The 20,642-nt window shown below is 41.5% G+C and overlaps 1 protein-coding gene across 2 annotated transcripts in view; it reads right to left on the minus strand.

Moving 5' to 3' along the window:
• AK3 (adenylate kinase 3) overlaps positions 579 to 20,642 on the minus strand; it is a 27,041-nt gene continuing 6,977 nt past the window's right edge. Inside the window, exons 1-5 of one of the 2 annotated variants that reach the window (XM_021381619.1) lie at positions 16,149 to 16,405; positions 12,128 to 12,247; positions 5,274 to 5,446; positions 2,775 to 2,893; positions 579 to 1,530 (exon numbers count right to left, since the gene is read on the minus strand). In XM_021381619.1, coding sequence (XP_021237294.1) covers positions 1,407 to 1,530; positions 2,775 to 2,893; positions 5,274 to 5,446; positions 12,128 to 12,247; positions 16,149 to 16,296 — 684 coding nt within the window. In that variant the 5' untranslated portion in view covers positions 16,297 to 16,405 and the 3' untranslated portion in view covers positions 579 to 1,406. Of the gene's footprint in view, positions 1,531 to 2,774; positions 2,894 to 5,273; positions 5,447 to 12,127; positions 12,248 to 16,148; positions 16,406 to 20,642 lie in introns of those variants that run through there. The other variant, XM_021381620.1, reaches the window with a different exon arrangement.

Consider the following 20,642-nt stretch of genomic DNA (forward strand, 5'->3'; position numbering starts at 1 on the left):
AATAGTAAAGCTACATATGAATATGTAGTCTGAGGTATGACAGCTCTGCAGTTAGTAAGAGTCAGTGCAAAAGGAGACAGACCTGCATTACCAAGGCGAGGCAGCTACCTCATACATTGCCTAGACAGAGTTGTTTCATCCTCGAGTTTTGCTTACCCTTCTTGAAACTCTCAGACAGGTGAGTATTTAAAAAAAAAATCCACTGAAGAATAGCAATGTATGCATTATCTGGACTATTAAAAACATAGCACATAGAGGCCTGCAAATCCAGTAACTTAGTGAATAAATTAATAAAAGAGCTGGTGAGAGACATGAATTAGCAGCATGAACTCATGAAAACTATGCCTGCTAAAATAAAATTTGCTCCAGTAAAAAGACAAATTTGACCAAGGGAAATCCTGTCACAGGCATTCTGGGAAGAGCAGTTTTTTCAAAAGACAGAGGAGAAGGCAGGCAATCTTGATCAGTGTATCTTAGCAGCTTACCAGATTACTCTTAAACAGCTCAGCATCTGCTTTCTTTTTAGTAATTAAGCCTTGCACAGCTGCTCAAAGACAGAGACTTTACTAAATGAATAATAAGTCATTAAACATTTTTATGCCAATAATATAGCTGGAGGCAGAAATAGAACCATGGCAATAGGGCAAATCATCCACCTAAGAGTAACTTAACCCCAGCAAAACCAGTAAAGCTAAGGAATGGTATCATTTTACACGATTAACCTACAACTATATAAGGAAGAATTTTTTTTCACAAAGAAGATGGTGAGCAACTGAAAGAAGTTGCCAAGGAAGTTGTGTTCTAAGTCAGGGTGAATGCAGCTTTAAGCAGCCTGAGGTAGAGAGCTTTAACTAAATGATTGATGATTTAACTAAATGATCTTTTAACATCCCTTCCAACCCAAACCATTCTGTGATTCTGTGCCAGTTCTGAGCTGAAAGCATTTCTTGCAGGCCGGCAGCCATGGTCCCACACAGCTTTTGTCTGGCCACAACAAATCACGCGGTCAAGAATCTTGCTTCCATACCCTTATCATTGTTTCATGCTGTAGTTAATGAACGATTAAGTCAGCAAAAATCCTCTGTAATTAAGCTGTATTCTGAAATGTATTTCCTTCACCATTATTGCCAAACGTGACCGTTTTCTGATTAACAGAGACACAAGAGTATCTGCTTTTGTTAAAGTCAGTTACTACATTATAAAACTCAGGCATATTTAATATTAAAAACAAATACAGCGTTGAAGAGAGAACCACAGAAGACATAGTTTTATCATCATGTAAGTTAAGGACAACAATAGACTTTAATTATTGATCAGTCTGGTACACTACTTGAATAATCCTAGATTGCTGAATCTCATGTAATCAAGTGCGTGCTATGACCAATGAGCAGAAGTTAGACCTAATTTCACCTGGGGGTGGCAGCATCTTTCTGGCTCACATCTGGCAACTTGGTTTGGAGGAAAGTATAGATATGTGGCCAGATTTGATTAGTTTCTGTTCCAGAGAAGGATTTCAACAGCCCTTTTTCCCTGAAGAAGAAAAAGAAAAAAGCATTATAGAAGTCAAATTGTCTAAGCTTTCCAGGATCCCTACCTCGCTTTAAGACTGCCCTGGCAGAAGCGTGCTAATGTATATGTGATTTAATGCCAAGAGCAACCAGAACATTGGGAATGCAGGTCTGCGTACATTAGTGTGTTCTTCAGACAGTATGCTGTTGGCCATATCAGTTCAAAAAGCTGGTAGCTGTCTACAGAACATCCTACATGGCGGTCATCCAATTAACTGAATTTTAAAGACAGATCTCAAAAATCAAACCAAGCACAATCACAATGTTTTGAATTAGTCCTAATTGCTAGTTTTATTTGCAGTACGTCACTAGGCTTCCGCCTACAGGCTTGTAAACTTCAGAAAGCTACTAGTCAGGAAAAGTCAATTTCAATCCAGAAAAAAATCTTTTTCTAAAACTGAACCAGTCCAAAGATAAAGCTCCTAGTTTTCCACTAAGCAGTTTTTGTAGAGCATAATGAAGGATGGTAGATATGAAGAGACAGAGGAAGGGACAGTTACTTCAGGATGTTCTTAGAAAAAGTCTAATATGTTTAATTAGGTGAGGTAAGACGACAAACCTCTACATAGTGATCAAGTATTACCTATGTATTACTAATGTAAGTAAAGCAATGTAAATAAGACAAAGCAGAGCAGCTTAACAAGAAGAGAGACTCTGTATAAAGTTTTACTCTGAATAATTTGTTATTCCACAGTGCAAATGGCAGTATTCTCAAACAAGCTAGCTGTTCTAAGAGTGTTGCTAGCTTTGTATGTAACAGTCCTGTTCTTAGAACAGACACCTCTAAATTCTCATTAACAGTTTTTCTATTTGCTTATCAGTTTCTTGACTCCTTGCATATTAAAAGGACTTCTATACATGCAGAAAGAAAAAATATTGTCAAAGCTCCCAAGAAAGGCACTGTCTCTGTTACCCTAGTAAATAGATCTACGTTGCTCAGATCACTAATATAATGCACTGAGAAATGCCTAGCACTGTGTATAAAGCTAAACGTGGCTGCAATGAAAGGCTCTTGTGCTAAGCTGGCTCCTGAAGAGGTTTCATTCAACAGTCAAAATCATACTAATTTTGCTGCTTTTATTTCTTACAAAGGTAGTAAAAGACACTGCTACTCATACCATGTTCACTGTTCTAAGAACTTTGTAACTAAAGAGATTTTTTCCTTGCTGTGCTAATGTGGAAGAAGCTTAGTATTTTACTACTTACCGATAATATTCTAGAACAGGTTTTGTTTGTGCATCGTAAGCCTGCAGCCTCTTGGTAACCGTCTCTGGCTTATCATCATCTCGTTGAACAAGTGGCTCTCCAGTAATATCATCAATGCCCTAATCATGGTTAAAAGCAAACACTGATGTATATTTCTGTTTATTTTATGTAATTTTTCATTTACATTATGATCAGATTCCAATTAGTCCAAGTGTAGTTTTCTGCTTATAAAGAGAAAAGCTACCATCTTTATCTTATCTGGAATAGAAGAAGCTGACTTTCAAGTAAGACATTCAATTACTATAAAAATATTTTCACAGTATTGACAGTGAACATGAGGCTATAGTTACTTGACTGAGTAGGTCTCTGGAAAATTTGCTGAATACTTAAATATGTAGACAAAACCTTCTGATATGGTTTTGGCTGGGACAGAGTTAATTTTCTTCACAGAAGCGCATGTGATGCTGTGTTTTGGATTTAAGAAGAAAAAGAAGATTGTTGGTAATATGTTTACACTTAAGAGCAAGCAAGCAGGAAGCTAATTTGACCTTAGTTTGATGGCAGTGAAATGGAGAAAGGAATTAATGATCTTTTTAAGTCACACTCCAGAAGACTTAATATTCAGCAAGAGATAAATATTACAGCAAAATATGACATGGAAGCCAACAGAAACATTTCTACAAATCAGTAAACATAGGCAGGGGCTTACTATGTGAACTATGACAATTCCAACTCTTGTACACATTTCACTACCAGTTTCTTGAAGGGTTTGAAGTGGTTAATGTGCTTGTAAGTCTTGAAACAAGCAATGGCCAAGGAAATCATTGGTCACTGGCACAGTGGAAGATAGAGGGATCTCATTAAGGATTAACTAGTGGCTTTAAATGTAACTCCATAGGTGCACTGAGTTATTCACCTAGTTACAGAGTAACCCACCACAGACATCAGGGACTCTCTGCCCCTTCATATATACTAATTAAATCCTCAGTAATTTTCATTTTTCCTAAAGGCAAGTTTAATCTGACATTTGAAGTGGAAATATTAGTGATCTTCGAAGGACAAAATCTATTAGACAATAGAAATGTTCTTTCTTCCTGCTTGTTTTTTGGCAGTCAGTTTCAAGAAACAATGGTAAATGTCAATGTTGAGTAAGCTGCTCTGTTTATGAAGGTGTGAAGAAAACTTGTTCCAGAACATGTCTGATATTAGAGGCAGACTTACATGGACAAATTTACTTTCTTTATATTATGCAATAATTTAAAATATTCAAAGGTTTCTATCTAACATCTGTGCAGACAACCATAATAGTGCCTTAGTTGTACCTGTTGAGTACGAAGACTGCAGATTTGTATGAACTCTAAAGCCACAGTCCTTTAGTCTTGCTGAGCAATTAAGCAGCTAAAATTTTTTCAAATCTACTGGATAACATAGACAACTGCATTTCACCTGTTCAGCATCATTCCGCAAATTACTTCAATATGTTGTGTTATGCTTCCTTCACTAATTAAGTGAGAGGTAGAGTGGAGTGTATAGTAGAGCTGTTAGAGCTGGAACCCACTCTGCTATGTCTGGTAATTCTCTGTTGCTTCTTGCCTATGTTCTTCTCCAATTAAAAATAACCATAATTTAAACTCCAGGTTTTAAACTATACTTAGTGTTTGCAATTGCTCACTTCATGTGCTTACCTGGTATTTCAGCTGGCCTCTTTTCCCACTACACTTTTTCCCACAATCTCAAAAATACAAAGCCTGCTATACTTGCGATGCAACTTAATAGAACTTCCAGATAAAGTGGGATGCCACAGCAGGTAAGTTTCTTAAAGTTAAGGATGAAACACAACTGAGTTCCTCAAAAAAATTTAGGGTAATGATGTATATCCATTATTTTTGTTTATTATTCTTGTTGATGACATCTCAAGCTTTAAGCTCTTTGTTCTGTTGAGAAGCTTCTCATACTAGCAAGTTTCTACGTCTAATTTTGCAATATGACGACTGTCCCTTTGGAAATACTCATCCTGATTAAATGGTAACACAGGAAAAGCATTAAGTGGATACCTCTGACTGGTAACAGTACATTACTTAATGTGCACCCTAGATACAAAGACTGAGTCCTATGGAGGATGGGAAACGGCATTTCAGACTGCACAGTTAGTAACTGCAAAGCAGGCTAAGAATATGTCCAGCTTATATAAAGGTATGCAGGACAAGAGTCTTCTGTATCAGTGAATAAGAGGAGCTTATGAAACAGTATGGGGAGCTGGCAGTGTGGTGTTTCATTCTGCAGAGGACAAGCATATTGCCCATCAGTTTGAGCTTCTGCCAAGGCATACTCCAAGCGACAGTGTGTTAGCAGAGAGTTTCTGTGCTCTTAAGAGATAAAATCAACCTTTTTCTTCTGAGCTACTGTATTTTGCAATAACATACATATAATATTTTACTACAATTACCAAATGTAGTGCAACATTTATTTAGCACCAATATCAATACGTGTATTGCTTACCTGCACTTTTGGAGGACTGAATTCAAGGTTGTAGACTCTGCCACTAGTAGGGTGGATCCAGCGTGCAGTGAGCCGATATTTTATGGTTTCAAATGGTACATCTAGGTCAATCACAGTGTCTACTTGACATTCTTTATCCAGGGCTTCTGCCTGAGCAACTGTTCTAGGGAAACCTTTTTAAAGGAAAGAACTCCATAAATATCCAGAGTTATGAGAATTTGATGGATTTCAATATTAGAGAAACTCCTGGTCAGACAGAAAAAGTGTATTATCATTCTGTAAAGGTTGAAGAGACATCAGATTTTTCTGATATATTTTTTCAGCACATTTTTCAGTTTCATGGCACTCTTAACTTGTTAAATGCCTGCCAGCCTCAATTTCCTCATTTCATTCACGCACCTACTAAAAAGTGTAACAAATAGAAACAAAAATATCCCATATTCATATGTACTACACACCAATGTACTCAGAAAAAACCCACTATATATATTTTTCGAGTAATAAAAGCCATAGGCAGTTCATTCTGAGAGGCACAGAACAATCTACAAACATTTGGGACAGTTCTTATTTCCCGGAAAAGTCTGGCATAAGCAACTGGTCATAACCTCTTTTGCCTTAAAAACAACTAACAGAGGCATGAGGGCTGTAAGTACACTCAGAGGACACAGCGATCTGTCTATTTACTTACATAACACTGCATTTTGCCCATGAATTCTGTGGCTCCAGTGGACTGCCTTCAAAGACTCATGTTATTAGTAAATAATTTAAGAAAGAGAGGGAAAAATTGAGAATAAAAAAACTAAAGTCGCCACAAAGACTTTAAAATGAAAAACTGACCACAACTTTAATGTTCAAAGCTTCTGTAGAACATGCTGTTATACCACAGATTCACTGAAATAACACCTCTACCCACCAAACTCTTGAATAGTCCCATGCTCTTCAGTTGCTTATAACTTTCATCATACTATACAAGTAATTTTCTCCATGAAGTCAAGTTCTGAAAAGATACAAAGAAACACTTCTTTCTTTAATACTGATTAATGAGCCTACTGTCCAAGTAAGGATTTAGCCAAGAATTAGCCTTAGAAGAGAAAGGGGGGCGGGGAATGGTTCATGGTCTTAAGGCTCCAGTGTCTTGTCTACTATACCTTAACAGAAAGTATTTACTCAAGCCAAGCTTTTGCTTATGCCTGAAGGGTGACATCTGGTTTGCATCATAGTAATCAGCTACCCTCATCCTGTTTCTCTCATGTTCACATAAGCAAATAGAAGTGCTTCTGAATGTTTAAAGCAGAGGAAGAATGGAGACTCCAGCACTGCTCTTTTTTCACACTGCTGACAACCTATTCAGCCACCATATCTTAGTCGTACCACTGGAAAATGAGTTACTCTATGAAGACTTGCTTGTTAGTAGTTGCCAGTGTGCCCAGCTATACAGCTACACATGCAGATCTGCATGGCATGAACTACATATACAAAGGACCAGGAACTAAAGGAAAACTTCTACAGTACATTAATTAATAGATTAGGTTTCACTGCACTCTTCACTGGGGGAATTAAGTCCTTCTCTAGGGCAAAACATAACTAGGAAGACAGCCACCCAAACAGATGAGAGAATCACAGAATGGCTTGGGGTGGTAGGGATATTAAAGATCCACCCAGTAGATCAGGCTGCCCAGGACCCCATCCAAAGGGCCTCATCCAAGCCAGACTTGAACACCTCCAGGGATGGGGCATCCACAGCTTCTCTAAGCAAACTCTTCCAGCACCTCACCATTCTATGAGTAAAAAATTTCCCCCTTATCTAAATCTCCTCTCTTTTATTAATACCATTGCTCCTTGTTGTATCACAATCAGGCTGTGTAAAAACTCAGTCTCCACCTTTTTTCATAAGCCCTTTTAAGTACTGAAAGGCTGCAATGAGGTCTCCCCAGAGCTTTCTCTGGACTGAACAAGCCCAGCCCCCTCAACCTTTCTTCAGAGAGGTACTCCAGCCTTCTGAGCATCTTAATGGCCTTCCTCTAGATCTGCTCCAACAGCTCCACATCTTCGTTGTTCTTGGGGCCCAGACGTGGATGCAGTACTCCAGATTGGGGCTCATAAGGGCAGAGTAAAGAGGGACAATCACCATTTTGCTCTGACAGCCAACCCTCTTGATGGAGCCCAGGATATAGTTGGCCTTCCAGACCACAAGTGCATACTGCAGACTCATCATGCTTCTCCTCCACCAGAACCCCTAAGTTCTTCTCCACAGGGCTGCTCTCAATGAGTTCTTCTCCCAGTCCATATAAATGTGGGGGAGTGTCCCAACTCAAGTGGGTTGGCCCACCTGGTGTACTCGGCCTTGTTAAGCCTCATTCAGTTCATGTGGACCAACTTTTCAAGCTTCTCCATGCTCCTCTGGATGGCATCTCTTTCTTCTACAAAACTCAGCTTAGTGTCACCTGCAAACTTGCTGACAGTGCACTTTATTCCACTATCAAGGTCAATGATAAAGATGTTAAAGAGCACTGGTCCCAAGACAGACCTCTGAAGGACCCTACTTATGCCCAGCCTCCACTTGGACATTGACCAGAACCACTGACAATACCACTCTGGCTGTGACCATCCAACCAATTTCTTATCACATTATCCACCCTTCAAATTCATGTCTCTCCAATTTAGAGATAAGGATGTGATGCTGACCATGTCAAAGGCCTACCAGAAGTCCAGGCAGGCTATATCAGTTGCCCTTCCTTGGTCCACCAATGCCGTCACTTCATTAAGAAGGCCACCACATTGGTCAGGCATGATATGCCCTTGGTGAAGCCATGCTGGCTGTCTTGGATGACCTCTTCATCTTGTATGTGCCATAACATAGCTTCCACAAGGATCTGCTCCATTATCTTCACAGACATAAAGCTCACAGGTCTAGCTCCCTGGGTCTTCCTTTCTCCCTTTCTTAAAAATGAGAGTGGTGTTTCCCTTTTTCCAGTTACCAGGGACTTAACCTGACAGTCATGCCTTTTCATATATGATGGAGAGTGGATTGGCAACCACCTCAGCCAGTTCCTTCAGAACCCTGGGATGCACGTTATCAGACCCCATATGCTTGTACATATTCAGTCTCATCGGGTGGTCTCAAACTTACTCTTCTCTTGCAGTGGAAGGGATTTTACTCCCCAGACCTCAACTAGAGGTTCAGAAACATAAGAATACATGAGAAGCCTGAGGGCTAGCAAAGACCAAGGCAAAGACCATGCTGACTACCTCAGCCTCCTCTTTGTTCTTGCCATTTCTCCCTTCTCATTTATTACAGGGGATGTACACTCTCCTTTGTCTGTCTCTTCTAACCAATGTACCAGTAGAATCCCTTGTTGTTATTTTTCACATCCCTTGGCATGTTCAGTTTCATCTGTGCCTTGGCTTTCTTGATCCTATTTCTGCATGTCCAGATAGCATCCTTGTATTCTTTCCAGACCCTATGTCTGTGCTTCCATTACCTGTATATTTCTTACATATCTTCTTATCCCTCAGCTTGACCAGTAAGTCTCCACTCAGCCATGCCAGTTTCCTGCCTCTCCTACTTGACTGCATGTGCTGGGGGATGGAGATCTTTTGTGCCCTCCTTAAATAGGTGCCAGCTCTGCTCTGTTCCTTTGTTCCAAAGGACAGCTTCCCAGGGGATCTCATACAATAATTCATCAAACGAGATGGAAGTTCAGTCTTCTGAAGTTTAGGGTCCTGACTTCACTTTTTGCCAGGCCCATATTCCTCGAGATCATGAACTCAACCCAGGCACAGTGACTACAGCACAGGCCACCTCCAGTCTTAACCTCTTTAATGACGTCATTTGCATTGGTGAGTCTATTAGCACTTCTCCTCTGGTTGGTTTGTCTAATGCCTGAACCAGGAATTTGTTCCCAACAGATATTCCAGTGGTTGAAATACTCCATCAGGATGAGCACCTGCAAGCACAACACTTCTCGAAGTTGAAGCAAGAAGACCTCATCAGCAGGCTCCCTTTGATCAGGCAGCCTATGGTAAACTCCAGTCACAAGATGCCCTTTGTTGGTCTAGTCCGTAACTTAAACCCACAAGTTCTCAACCTGTTCATGGCTGTTTCTCAGAGACAGTTCTGTGCAATATCAATTTCTTAACACAGACAGGAACTCCCCTGCCCCTCCTTTCCTGTGTGTTTCTTCTGAAAAGCATGTAGCCCTCAATTATAGTGTTCAAGTTGTGTGATTCATCCCACCACATTTCCATGCCAGCAATTAGGTCATAGTTTTCTAACTGCACCAGGGTTTCCAACTCCTCCTGCTTATTCTGCATGCTGCATGCATTATTGCAGAGTCACAGTACCTTCTTAGAGGAGCCCTCCCCAATGCCTTTTAGACAAATCTGAGGTTCACTGCACTGCAAAAGTGGAATAAAGTACTACAGGACAGAAGAGAATCACAGAACAGTTTGGGTTGGAAGGGACCTTATAGATCATCTAGTTCCAACCCCCTTCCAAGACTAGGATACTTTGCACTGCAAGAGGTTATTCAAAGTCCCATCCAGATCTGAGGCCTCACCAGCCTCATAGTAGAGTTTTTTCCTAATATCTAATCTAAGCCTATACTCTTTTCGTTTAAATCCATTATGTTTGTCCTATCACTACACTTCCTGATAGTTTCTCTTGTAGTCTCTTTAGGTACTGGAAGACCACTATACAGCATCCTCAAAGCCTTCTGTTCTCCAGGCTGAAGAACCCCAGTCCTCTCAACCTGTCTTCATAAGAGGTGCACTCCAGCCTTTTAATCTTTCTCATGGCTCTCCTTTGGACTCACTCCAACAGGTCCATGTCCTTCTTATACTGGGGTCCCAGAACTGAATGCAGTACTGCAGATGGGTCTCACAAGAGCAAAGTAGAGGGAGAAAATTACCTTCCTCAATGTGTTGTTCCTGCTTCTTTTGATGTGGCCCAGGATACAGATGGCTGTCTGGGCCGACAGTACACACTGCTGGCTCATGTTGAGCTGTTCATCAGCCAACATCCCGAAGTCCCACTCTGCTCTTGATCCATCCTCTGCCCAGACTTAGTCATTTTTGGGATTGCCTCAACCCAGGTACAGGACATTGCACTTGGCCTTGCTGAATATCATGAGGTTCACATGAACGCACCACTCAAGCCTGTCAAGGTCCTTCTGGATGGCATCCCTTCCCTCCAGCATGTAGACCACACCATTAAGCTTGGTGTCATCCACAAACTTGCTAAGGTTTCAGTCCCATTGTCCCACATGAGCAACAATGATGTTAAACAGCACAGACCTCTGAGGAAAACCACTCATCAATTGTCTCCATTTGGACATTAAGTAGTTGACCACATCTCTTTCAGCACAGCCAACCAGCCAATTCCTTGTCCACTAAGCGATCCATCCATCATATCCATGTCACCAATTTAGAGGCAAAGATACTGCACAGAAGAGTGTTAAATACTTTGCAGAAGGCCAGGTAAATCACATCTTCCCTTATCCATTGTGACTCTGTTGTAGGCCACCAAATTTGTCAGCCATGATTTGCCCTCAGTGAAACCCTTCTGTTTACAGAAGGAGCTGCTCCATGATCATGCTGAGCAAACAGGTGAGACTGCCTGGCCTGTAGTTCCCCAGGTCTTCTATTTTTTTTCCCTTTTTTTTTTTTTTTTAAACTTGGGGTTCTGTTTCCCTCTTTCCATTCAGTGGGAACTTTGACCAGACTGCCACGACTTCTCAAATATGATGGGAGTGTGGATTAGCACCTTCATGTCCCAGTTCCCTCAAGACCATTGGATACATATCATCAGGTCCCATGAGCTTGTGCACTTTCAGATCCCTTAGATGGTCTAAAACCTGATCTCCTCCAGTATATCCACTGTTCTTCATTCTCCCAGACCTTGCCTTTGCCTTCTGTGAATTAGGCAGTGTAGCTGGAGCACTTTCCAGTGAAGACTGAGGCAAAAAACTGAGTATCTCAGCCTTCATATCACAGGTATGAGGTCTCCTGTTTCCTTCTGGAGAGGGCTCACATTTTCCCTAGTCTTCCATTTCTTTTTAACAATGAGCAATGTGGATGTTTCACTCCCTCTAAACCAAGAGCCACATCAACAACTTTTTAGTTTTATCTACTGAGACAAGTTGTGGTGAGAATGTGAAAACACATACATCCACCCTAGACTCTATCTTTGTGATGCACAACCAACTGTACTCCCAGGGGCTGGTGTCAGTCCATGATACTGTGTCAAATGCATTTTCTCCCAAGTGTGAATGCTGAAGCTATGCAGAATTCCCAAACAATTTGGTCTGGAGGAGACCCTTAAGAATGATGATTTGTTCTTGAGCAATGGTTTTGTTAGTGATGTATTACACATGCCACTGCTGCAGCGCTCCCTATCCAGACTTACCTTATTGCTGTTTCACATGCTTGCCTACTTTTCTATTTACATAACTCCTTAGGTCCTTTCTTCAAGAGTGTTCCACTCTCAAGAGACTGTGAAAAAAAACACTTCTCAATGCATATTTTAAAAGAAGCCTCTATTATTGGAGGGGAAATAACACGTAAGAATTAACAGAATTGCCAGTTTTGAAATTTTATTCTTCAGTAAAAGGGCCTTTTTGACATAAATTAATGTCCCTTTACCACACTGAAGGCAGCATGCATCATATGTGCTTTGCAGCCGAAGGAAGTGGGGCTGCCAAATGTTTCAGCACAAGCTGGCAACATACAGTGTAAAGTGCTATGCCTCAAGAGTGGCTACTGGAGGCTAGGTATCCACTAGTGAACCAAGCAAACCAAGCTTTCTAGTGCCAATTTCCTCTCCTTACATAGTAATATCCGATATGCTAACTTACCATCCAGCAGCCAGTTGTAGTGATCTAGACCTTTTAGCTCATTCAGCATCAGCCATGTCATTATGTCATCTGGAATAAGCTTTCCTTGATCAATGTAGGACTTGGCAAGGATTCCAACTTCTGTGAAAGTAAGAGGAATCATGTCACAGTACCTATGACATCCAGCAACTGAAAGAATGCTGACAACCCTGCAAACACTTTGCTTTGATCAGATGGCACAGAACAGTAAAGTTATTAACCAGACAGACCACATGCTTGTTGAATTTCAAAAACATGATTGATGGGGATCTGATTTTGAAAATGTATCAGATTAATTTGGTTGGGCTGTGGCTCCACAAATTGCAACAGGGAATTCAGCTTACTTCTAACCCCACAACCGACAAACAATTTTACTGGTGAGTATTTGAAAGATGAAGTTCCAGAAACTAGAAAGAGTCCTCAAAACAAGAATGAAGAAACATAAAGCAACCAAGCTCAGTAACAATGCCAGCCCTCAGATTTCCTGATGAGGAATTTATTTTCTCAGTTTAATGTCTAGTTATCATCCTATGACTTTACTACAAAAAGAAGCTCCACTGGTATTTAAGAGAACAGCATGCAATGGGGCACACATGCCAGAACGTATTTTAATGATTACTAGAGTTACAAGATGTTTATAGATGTTGTAAACTATTTATAGGTGTGCACATCCACTAGTACTTTCCCATGACACTGACTACCCTTTAACACCAGTTGCTTAGTCCACTGGCTTGCTAAAATGCCATCCACACATCACAGATCCGGATATCACATTCTGATTATCACATGTATTAACATGCTGCAGGTTGTCTAAGTCATGGGTACAGCCAGGAGGAAATCCGTTTGCCTGGGCTGTATTCTGAGCACAAAGTCTTTGTGGCCTTATTTTATAAGGCAAATACCTAATTTCATGAGTCACTTCAAATACCACATAAATTGTTTTTGGTTTTTTTTGTGGATCTGCTTAAGTGTTTATTAATGGACAATTCAATTACAGTAAGCTAAAGGAGAGGATGGGATGGACTGACATTACTGATACATGGTAAGACCACTTCCAGCAGGAACCAGTAAAAAATGCCAGCCCCATCATGTCATGCAGTATTGAAAGGTGTACAGTGTGCAACGGCCTTTCTTCAGATAAGGCCAACGAAAAGCACTAGATATCATCAAGTAATGTAAACAGTATGCCTGGTGTGGAAAAAAAAGGGGGAAAAAAAGAAAGAAAAGAAAGAAAAAAAATAAGAAATAAAAGGAAAAAATCTCTTTACTGTGAGTCCATATCTACAAATAGGCTTCGAAAACTCTGAAAGTAGTTTAAAAACAGGCATGATGCACTGTAATCAGGCTCCAAATAATCATCACAATGTGGAAAAGAGACATACTCAGATGTCTGGAGACCCACAGCATGCAAACTGGAAAGAAGATGACAGCCTGTCTGGGTACGAAATACCTGTTCTTTTCCATATGTCACCTCTTCGTAATATTTTTTTAATTATCCCAGTGTACTTAGAACTATATACTCTACAAAAATTGGCTAGAAAGAGGAATAAATTATATCTAAATAGTTTAACATGCACTTGATGCCCAAATCTGTTAGTCGTATCACAGTATTGCTCTAGCCACAGTGACCTAAGAATACATGCAATGCAAGCCCAGTAGAGAACAGTAATGCCAATATAATTCGGAAAGACAGATGAGCTTTTGAGTGCAGAGAGATGAAGCATATGGCAAGTTGTAAGGTGCACGGGCCCTATTACTTGAACACTGAAGAGGAAACACTGCCTCTAACTGCAAGCCTCTGATCTTCTAGAGTCAACTATTTTAGGAGGAAAAAATAATCATAGAATCATAGTATTGCCAAGGTTGGAAAAGACCTCCAAGATCATCCAGTCCAATAGTCCACCTACCACCAATATTTCCCCACCAAACCACATCCCTTAGTACATTTAAATGTTTCTTGAACATCTCCAGAGACCTCAACAACCTCCCTGGGCAGCCTGCTACAGTGCCTAACCACTCTTTCGGAGAAAAAAAATTTTTCCTAGTGTCCAATAGTCGTGACTAGTAACCTAAGACTTGAATAGTCTTGTTAGGTGGGATGGAAGGAGTTACTGGGGTTTCGTTGGTTTGGTTTGATTTGGCTCAAGCCTGGGTCTGAAACTACTACAGGCATGGCAGTCTTTGGCATTAAAAGGCAACACCATTTTCTTTCCTGTCTAGGCAAAAACAGGTATTTCTGCTTAAAAGTTTTGCAGAAGACTGGCTTGTTCTAACTGTATACAGCAAACAAGCTTCAGCCATATTCAGAGTGCAGGCTGCTTAGCACTGTAGAGAGGCCATCACCAACTCTCCACTCTCCAACACAGCAGAGCATGGCAATAACTGCAAATTGCTAAGAACGCTCATGTGCTCAAAAGGACTTTTCAACAAAGACTGCTTTCAAAAGACAGCAAATGCTAAAAATAGCACCATACAGCTACCGGTAGTTACATTTAATTTTCCAAATATTTTAACTGTCCAGTTTAACCTTACAGTTCCTAAAGAATTGAGCACTGTGAGACTCTTGCATTATCACCAAAACTCTTTTCCTCTTTCCCTCAACTACACTTGTCCAGGCTCTCTGAATTGCCTCTCATTCCAGCTTATCCTTTTCAGCATCTTACCCACTCCCACTGCCTCAGTATTCATCTCAGACATTTAGAGACTGTTTCTGCAAATAGTGGCTTACTTTCAATAAAATTAAGACAGAGCTTCAACTGCAGTAAGTCATGAATAGAAAACTCTGTAGCAGATTCCTTTAAGCTCTGTTAGCTAACTCTGAGTGAACTTCAACACCTCTTACATCCTCCACTAACTTCTCACGTCAGATTCTCACATCTCCACTCTTCCTCAGATCCTATAATCAGTCCACTCCACTGAGATCATTTTAGCTGAAAGTGATTCAGCAAAATTCTATTGCTCCATGACTCCCTTGTCAAATCAAGCAATGGGGTATTTCCACTTGCTATTTATTCTTCACATACAGCCTTCAGCTTGGCTTTGTTTACATTCTTTGATCTTGCTTCCAAGGTACAATAGTTTCAATGAGAACAAAACTGATCTATTTCATAAACAGTGTATTTTCTTTCTCTTCTGGAAGGCCTTCCATTCTCACTGGATCTTATTTAACCTGAAAGTTCATTGCAGTAACAATTTTGCTTTTGTGAGTCTCTGTAGAGAACTCACTCTGACTCTACAGACACACAAAAGTCTAGATGTGTTAAGATACGCATGCAGAGATGGTGCTCCTAGCAAATGTTTGACTAGGAGATACCAACCACAGTGAGGTCAGTCAACCAAGGCAAGGCCATTACTCTCACAGAGCAAACACAGTTTGTATGAAGATATGTGGAAATCAAAACCAGCTGACTTCATAATAGCAGACCATTTTCCATTTTCAAGGATGTTCACAAATTTTCAAAACCAATACCAACGGTAATGTAACCATGCTACTGCACTACTTGTTTGCACTACTGTAAGTGAAGGTGGTCCTTCAGCTTACAGGTGCTGGCACTACAACCCTCACTGTACAACAAGCAGCCTCAAGTGGCTCCTGCAAGATTTTCAACCCTACCATGAATAAAAGCAGATGTGCGAGACAGAAGGCGACCTGCCATAACTGCAGAATAAAAAATAAAAAATTAAAAAAGACAGGAGACAGTTGCACTGGAAAAGAGACAGAGATCAAGACAGGACAACATAGTAAGTGTAATTGAGGCAAACAACTTCAAAGCTTTGCCACTCCTTTTCGAAACCCCCCCACTGCACACACGTCCGCCCACTTCGGGACAAGTTCTTCCGCCGGAGGAAAACCGAAGAACTCCCAGGGCCCGCAGCTCTTGGGGCAGGCCCAGTGTGTTGCTCCAGGAAGCGTAAGCGGGAAGGAGGCCAGTGCAGAGCTTTCCGGGTCCCCTGGGCACTGAGAGGGCTCGGCGTGTCGGCGGAGCCACCCCCCGCCGCTCACCTGTCCTCCTCTGCATGTTGTCCCTCAGCAGATCTCCGCTAGAGAGGTGCTTCAGCGCGAAGTGCTTTATGATCCGCGCCGAGATCGTGCCCTTGCCGGAGCCCGGCGGGCCCATGATGACGGCGCGCAGCAGCGGCCGCGTCGCCATCCCACAGCGGCCCACGGGCCCCGCTCGTCACCGCCGCTGCCGCGCGCAAGTCCCGCGGCCTAGGCCGGGCGGGGCGAACTGGAGGGAGAGGGAGAGCAGCCTGCGGCGGCGCCGCCTTCCTCCGGGCGGTGCCTCGTCCCCAAGCTGGGCTGTGGGTGGTAGGGAGTCGCGCCGTGCCGCTGCTGGCTCTGCTGATGAAGTAGCTGTGAGCACGGGGGAGAGAAGGGAAGGAGCTTGACAGGCACAAAAATAACCCCCAAAATAATGATACTGAAGCAACCCGCACTGAAACGTGAAGTACCAGAGAGACCTTAAGACAAGCACTATGACAAAGTAACTTCTCCCTGCCCCCCCCCCCCCCCCCCAAAAAAAAAAGCAACCACAATAGGGAATTATAAGCGCTGATGCTTATTATAGCCCCCAGTGCACCACATTCATTCCTACCAAGAAGCCCTCATGAGAGTGTTTGCGGCCCCCCATCCCTCCCTCCACGGAGGACCTCCCTCAGCTTGCTCATGCTTCAGGAGGACCATTGCGGCTCTCCCTCACCAAGCCCCCAGCACCTCTCCTGGACATAGAAGTGCCTCTTCCCAACCCTCACCTCACACACTTTGGATTTCCCAGAGCAGCCTTGAATGTGGCTTATTATCTGGCTGTCACCTAGAGATCACTGGACTGTTGACACATACTGCTGTTATCACTATGATGCTCTGTTTGCCCCTGCTCAGGTGCCATGAGGTTGTACTGTGGTCACCTCAGCTCCTAGCCCACCCAACCTCATTCAGCAGCTATGCTCTTGCTGGTTTCTGTAAGATTGCTCCAACAGTATGATAGCAGGTAGCCACATTTTTAAAAGGCTGGGGCAGAGCTTTAATTTAAGATAGTTGAATGCGAACTGCTGCCAGTTGGTCTTGGTTTGAGCACTGTTCCAGTGACATCCAGAGGTCTCTTCCCACCAATACAATCCAGTGATTCTCAGCAGTAAACAGTGCTTTCACTAAAGCAGAAAACTGTACCACTAGTTGAAGATTCACTGTCACGTCTGCAGCAAGAAGAATAAGCCTTCCTGCTAAAGATTCTGGAGATGCTGCTACTGAACTTCAGCCACCATGAGCATGGAGAACAGCAGTGAAAAGCAATCTCACAGAAAGCAGAACCAAAGACAACATGCACGTTAATGAAATCCAGCTTTCCTTTTTACAACCTTGTTTAATTACAATGGTTGTAGAAGTCTTTTGAAATAGCAACAAAAAAACCTTCAAATGGACATGTGGTATTTAACTACAGAAATGAACACAGCCCAAACAACTGTCCAGTAGACGAGATGAATAGCCTTAATGTTTAAGTACGAAAACACTGGCTGAGCACTTAAAACTCTAAGCATAAACCTTAACACATCAAGTAAGCCCCATAACCAAACTTGTTATTATATCTCTTTATTCTACAATGCAGCAGGACAGAAAGCGAAACATTCAAAGCTTTATGAGTGTTCCCTGGGAAACAGCCTGCCAAAGCAGTAGTTGCATTCACAGGCTGAAACTCAATTTGGTGATAAAAAGACATGTAAATGTTACAAGCTGTGCTATGTATTTGCAGTTAAAGGTTTCACATAAACTTTTGAAAGGTAGACGATTTTTGAATGTTTCTAAGACAAATTTATGGGGAAATGCAAGTTACTGTATGAAATAAAGCAGCAACAAACGCTAGATTTGTCAGAGAGGACACTAAACCTTATCTCCAAAGTAACCATGTATAAAAAACAGAAATGATTTATCTATGTGTTAATGAGGGAGCCTCAGGGTCAAATTCCCTGCAGGCACTACTGAACAGTTCAAAGAAAAGGCACAGAAGACAGCTAAAATAATCACACTATCAAAAACCACTTAGAAACACGTCTAGACTTCAGAAAGTGTAAGCAAAGAGTGGATGGCAGTGGATCGAGAGTCACTTCATAGATACACTTTTACTAGCATACAATCTTTGCAGAACAAAATGTGGGCAACTACATTACCAAATGCTCATAGTAAAATGAATTATTGTTCCCTTCTCCTCATCTATCTTTGCCAGAGTACAGCCCTCATCCTAGTGGTTTTGTGCAACACTTGTGGCATATTAGGAAATGCAAAAGTGAATAACAACAGGAGGATCCATAGTGGTGGGATAGATAATTTGATCACTAGTTCTTCAATGCAGTCCTTTACTTAAAAAACACGCACATTATCTTTTTCTGCATAATTTTAACATTTCCAACATGACATTTGTTTATATTCATTCAGACTAAATTATTCATATCTTGGCACAGTAACCAATGCTTAATTAATACAGCCTGCACTGTATTATGAATTAATCTTTTTTCTGGTCACAGACCAGATGCTTTATTCACACATGTAGTTTACCCATTTAAGTCCAGACTATTGAAGGTGCCCTTGTGCCCTTAAGTCCTGATTATTGAAGCTTCCCATTTAGCTATCACAAGGACATCAGAATCTTGTTTTAACCAAGGCCAAATGTTCTTTCCAATAGTCTTTCAGACTTTTCAGTAGCTTTTCAAACATAGGTAATTCTAAAAAGAGGCTTATTAAGACTTACATTGTAGAAAGAGCTTTAGTCATGTCTTCTCCTTAGAGATCTGTGTCCTTTTGAGTTTGCCAAATAATTCCTTTAGTACTGTCATGAAACTATTTCCTCAGCTTTCTATTTTACATCAGAACAGTTTCTTATGTAAGAAAGAAGTTACACAAGGGCTGCTACAAAAGTAATGAATGGTGGTATGGCAGCAGAGGATGAACATTCCCACAAATAGTCTGTTACATTTTGTTGCTGTGTGACAGATGGCAGCAGAGGGGCAGTCTGACAAAATGGCACCTGGCATAGAAGTGTGTATAAAGCAAAAGTGTGTCACTGAATTCTTCCCTGCAGAAAAAATTGCACCCACTGATATTCATCGACACTTGTGAACATTTCTGGAGACCAAAGAGTAGGCGTGAGCACAGTGAGGCAGTGGGTGGTGCATTTCAGGAGAGGCAACAGCAATGTTAAAGAAAAGCCACATTCCAGGCTGCCATGCACAACTGTAATGTCATGAAATGAACAGCACCTTGATCAGCTCATCCACATGAATTAGTGGATTAAAGCCAGGGAACTGTGTTCAGGGCTGAATATTGGCTTGAGTGCACTGGCAATGGCAGCAACAGTGTTTGAATATCACGAAGTCTGTGCTGAGTGAGTCCCATGAATGCTCACGTGGGAACAAAAAGAACACTATATGCAAGTTTTTCTGGATGTATTGAACCAATAAGAGGCTGAAGGTGGCAGATTCCTGGATCAAATCATTACTGGTGATGAGATGTGGTGTGATCACTACAAGCCAGAGTTAAAACAGCAGTTCACAGAGTAGTGACGTGAAGTCCCCATTGAAGAAAAAGTTCAAGACACAGCTCTCAGTGGGTAGTGATGTGCACTGTCTTTTGGGATAGAAAAGGTTTGATCCATCTGCATTTCCTGGTACACAGAAAAACCATCAACTCTGACTGTTACACTGCAACACTGAGTAAGTTGAAAGCTCAAACTTTCACAGTCAGGCCAGGGAAGAAGACACCTTTCTCTTGCAATATCATAACGCCAGACCTCCTACCAGTTTGAAGGCCATGAAGCACATTGCCAGTCTTGGCTGGACTGTTATACCACACCCACTGTATAGTGGCATATAGAAGCATTACTTTTGGAGTGACCTACATAAAATACCATCCCCTTAATATGAAAGATATAGAAATGGAAAAGGAATGAAATTATGTGAACATTGTATGTCTCTTTAGCTTGAATAAGCAAGAACAATCAAAGTTAAAGCTAATCACGGGTCTTCCAACACCTGAACATATATTGCATTTACCAAAACTATCACAGGTGACTCTTAACTATGTTCTTTTTGTATATGAATCCTTAGGGGATTCAGACAAAACACCTTCAACAGATGTCTTGCTTAATGCCGACTCGTATGAAAAACGGCCACCCTTCTTGCAGCCTGGATACAGGCTTGAACATGACATGCAGTAACACTTTCGGTCACGAGGTGTCAATAAAACCACATCTAAAGATGATGCTGCTGCATTCAGACGCCCGGTTCCTTGATTCTAGCAGTGCAAGTACTCATGTTATAGCACCTTGTTTCCCAGCTCACATCATTGTATCAGCTGCAGGTGCACCGAATGCTCTCTAGTCTGCTTAAAACAGCTAACACTGCATAGTGTTTGATAAAGTGAGGAAAAATTCAAGACTGTGACTGACAACTGTGACTGACAACTGTGACTGACAACTGTGACTGACAACTGTGACTGACAACTGTGACT

Source organism: Numida meleagris, chromosome Z (genome assembly GCF_002078875.1).
Source record: "Numida meleagris isolate 19003 breed g44 Domestic line chromosome Z, NumMel1.0, whole genome shotgun sequence".
In the NCBI taxonomy this organism is placed as follows: Eukaryota; Metazoa; Chordata; class Aves; order Galliformes; family Numididae; genus Numida; species Numida meleagris.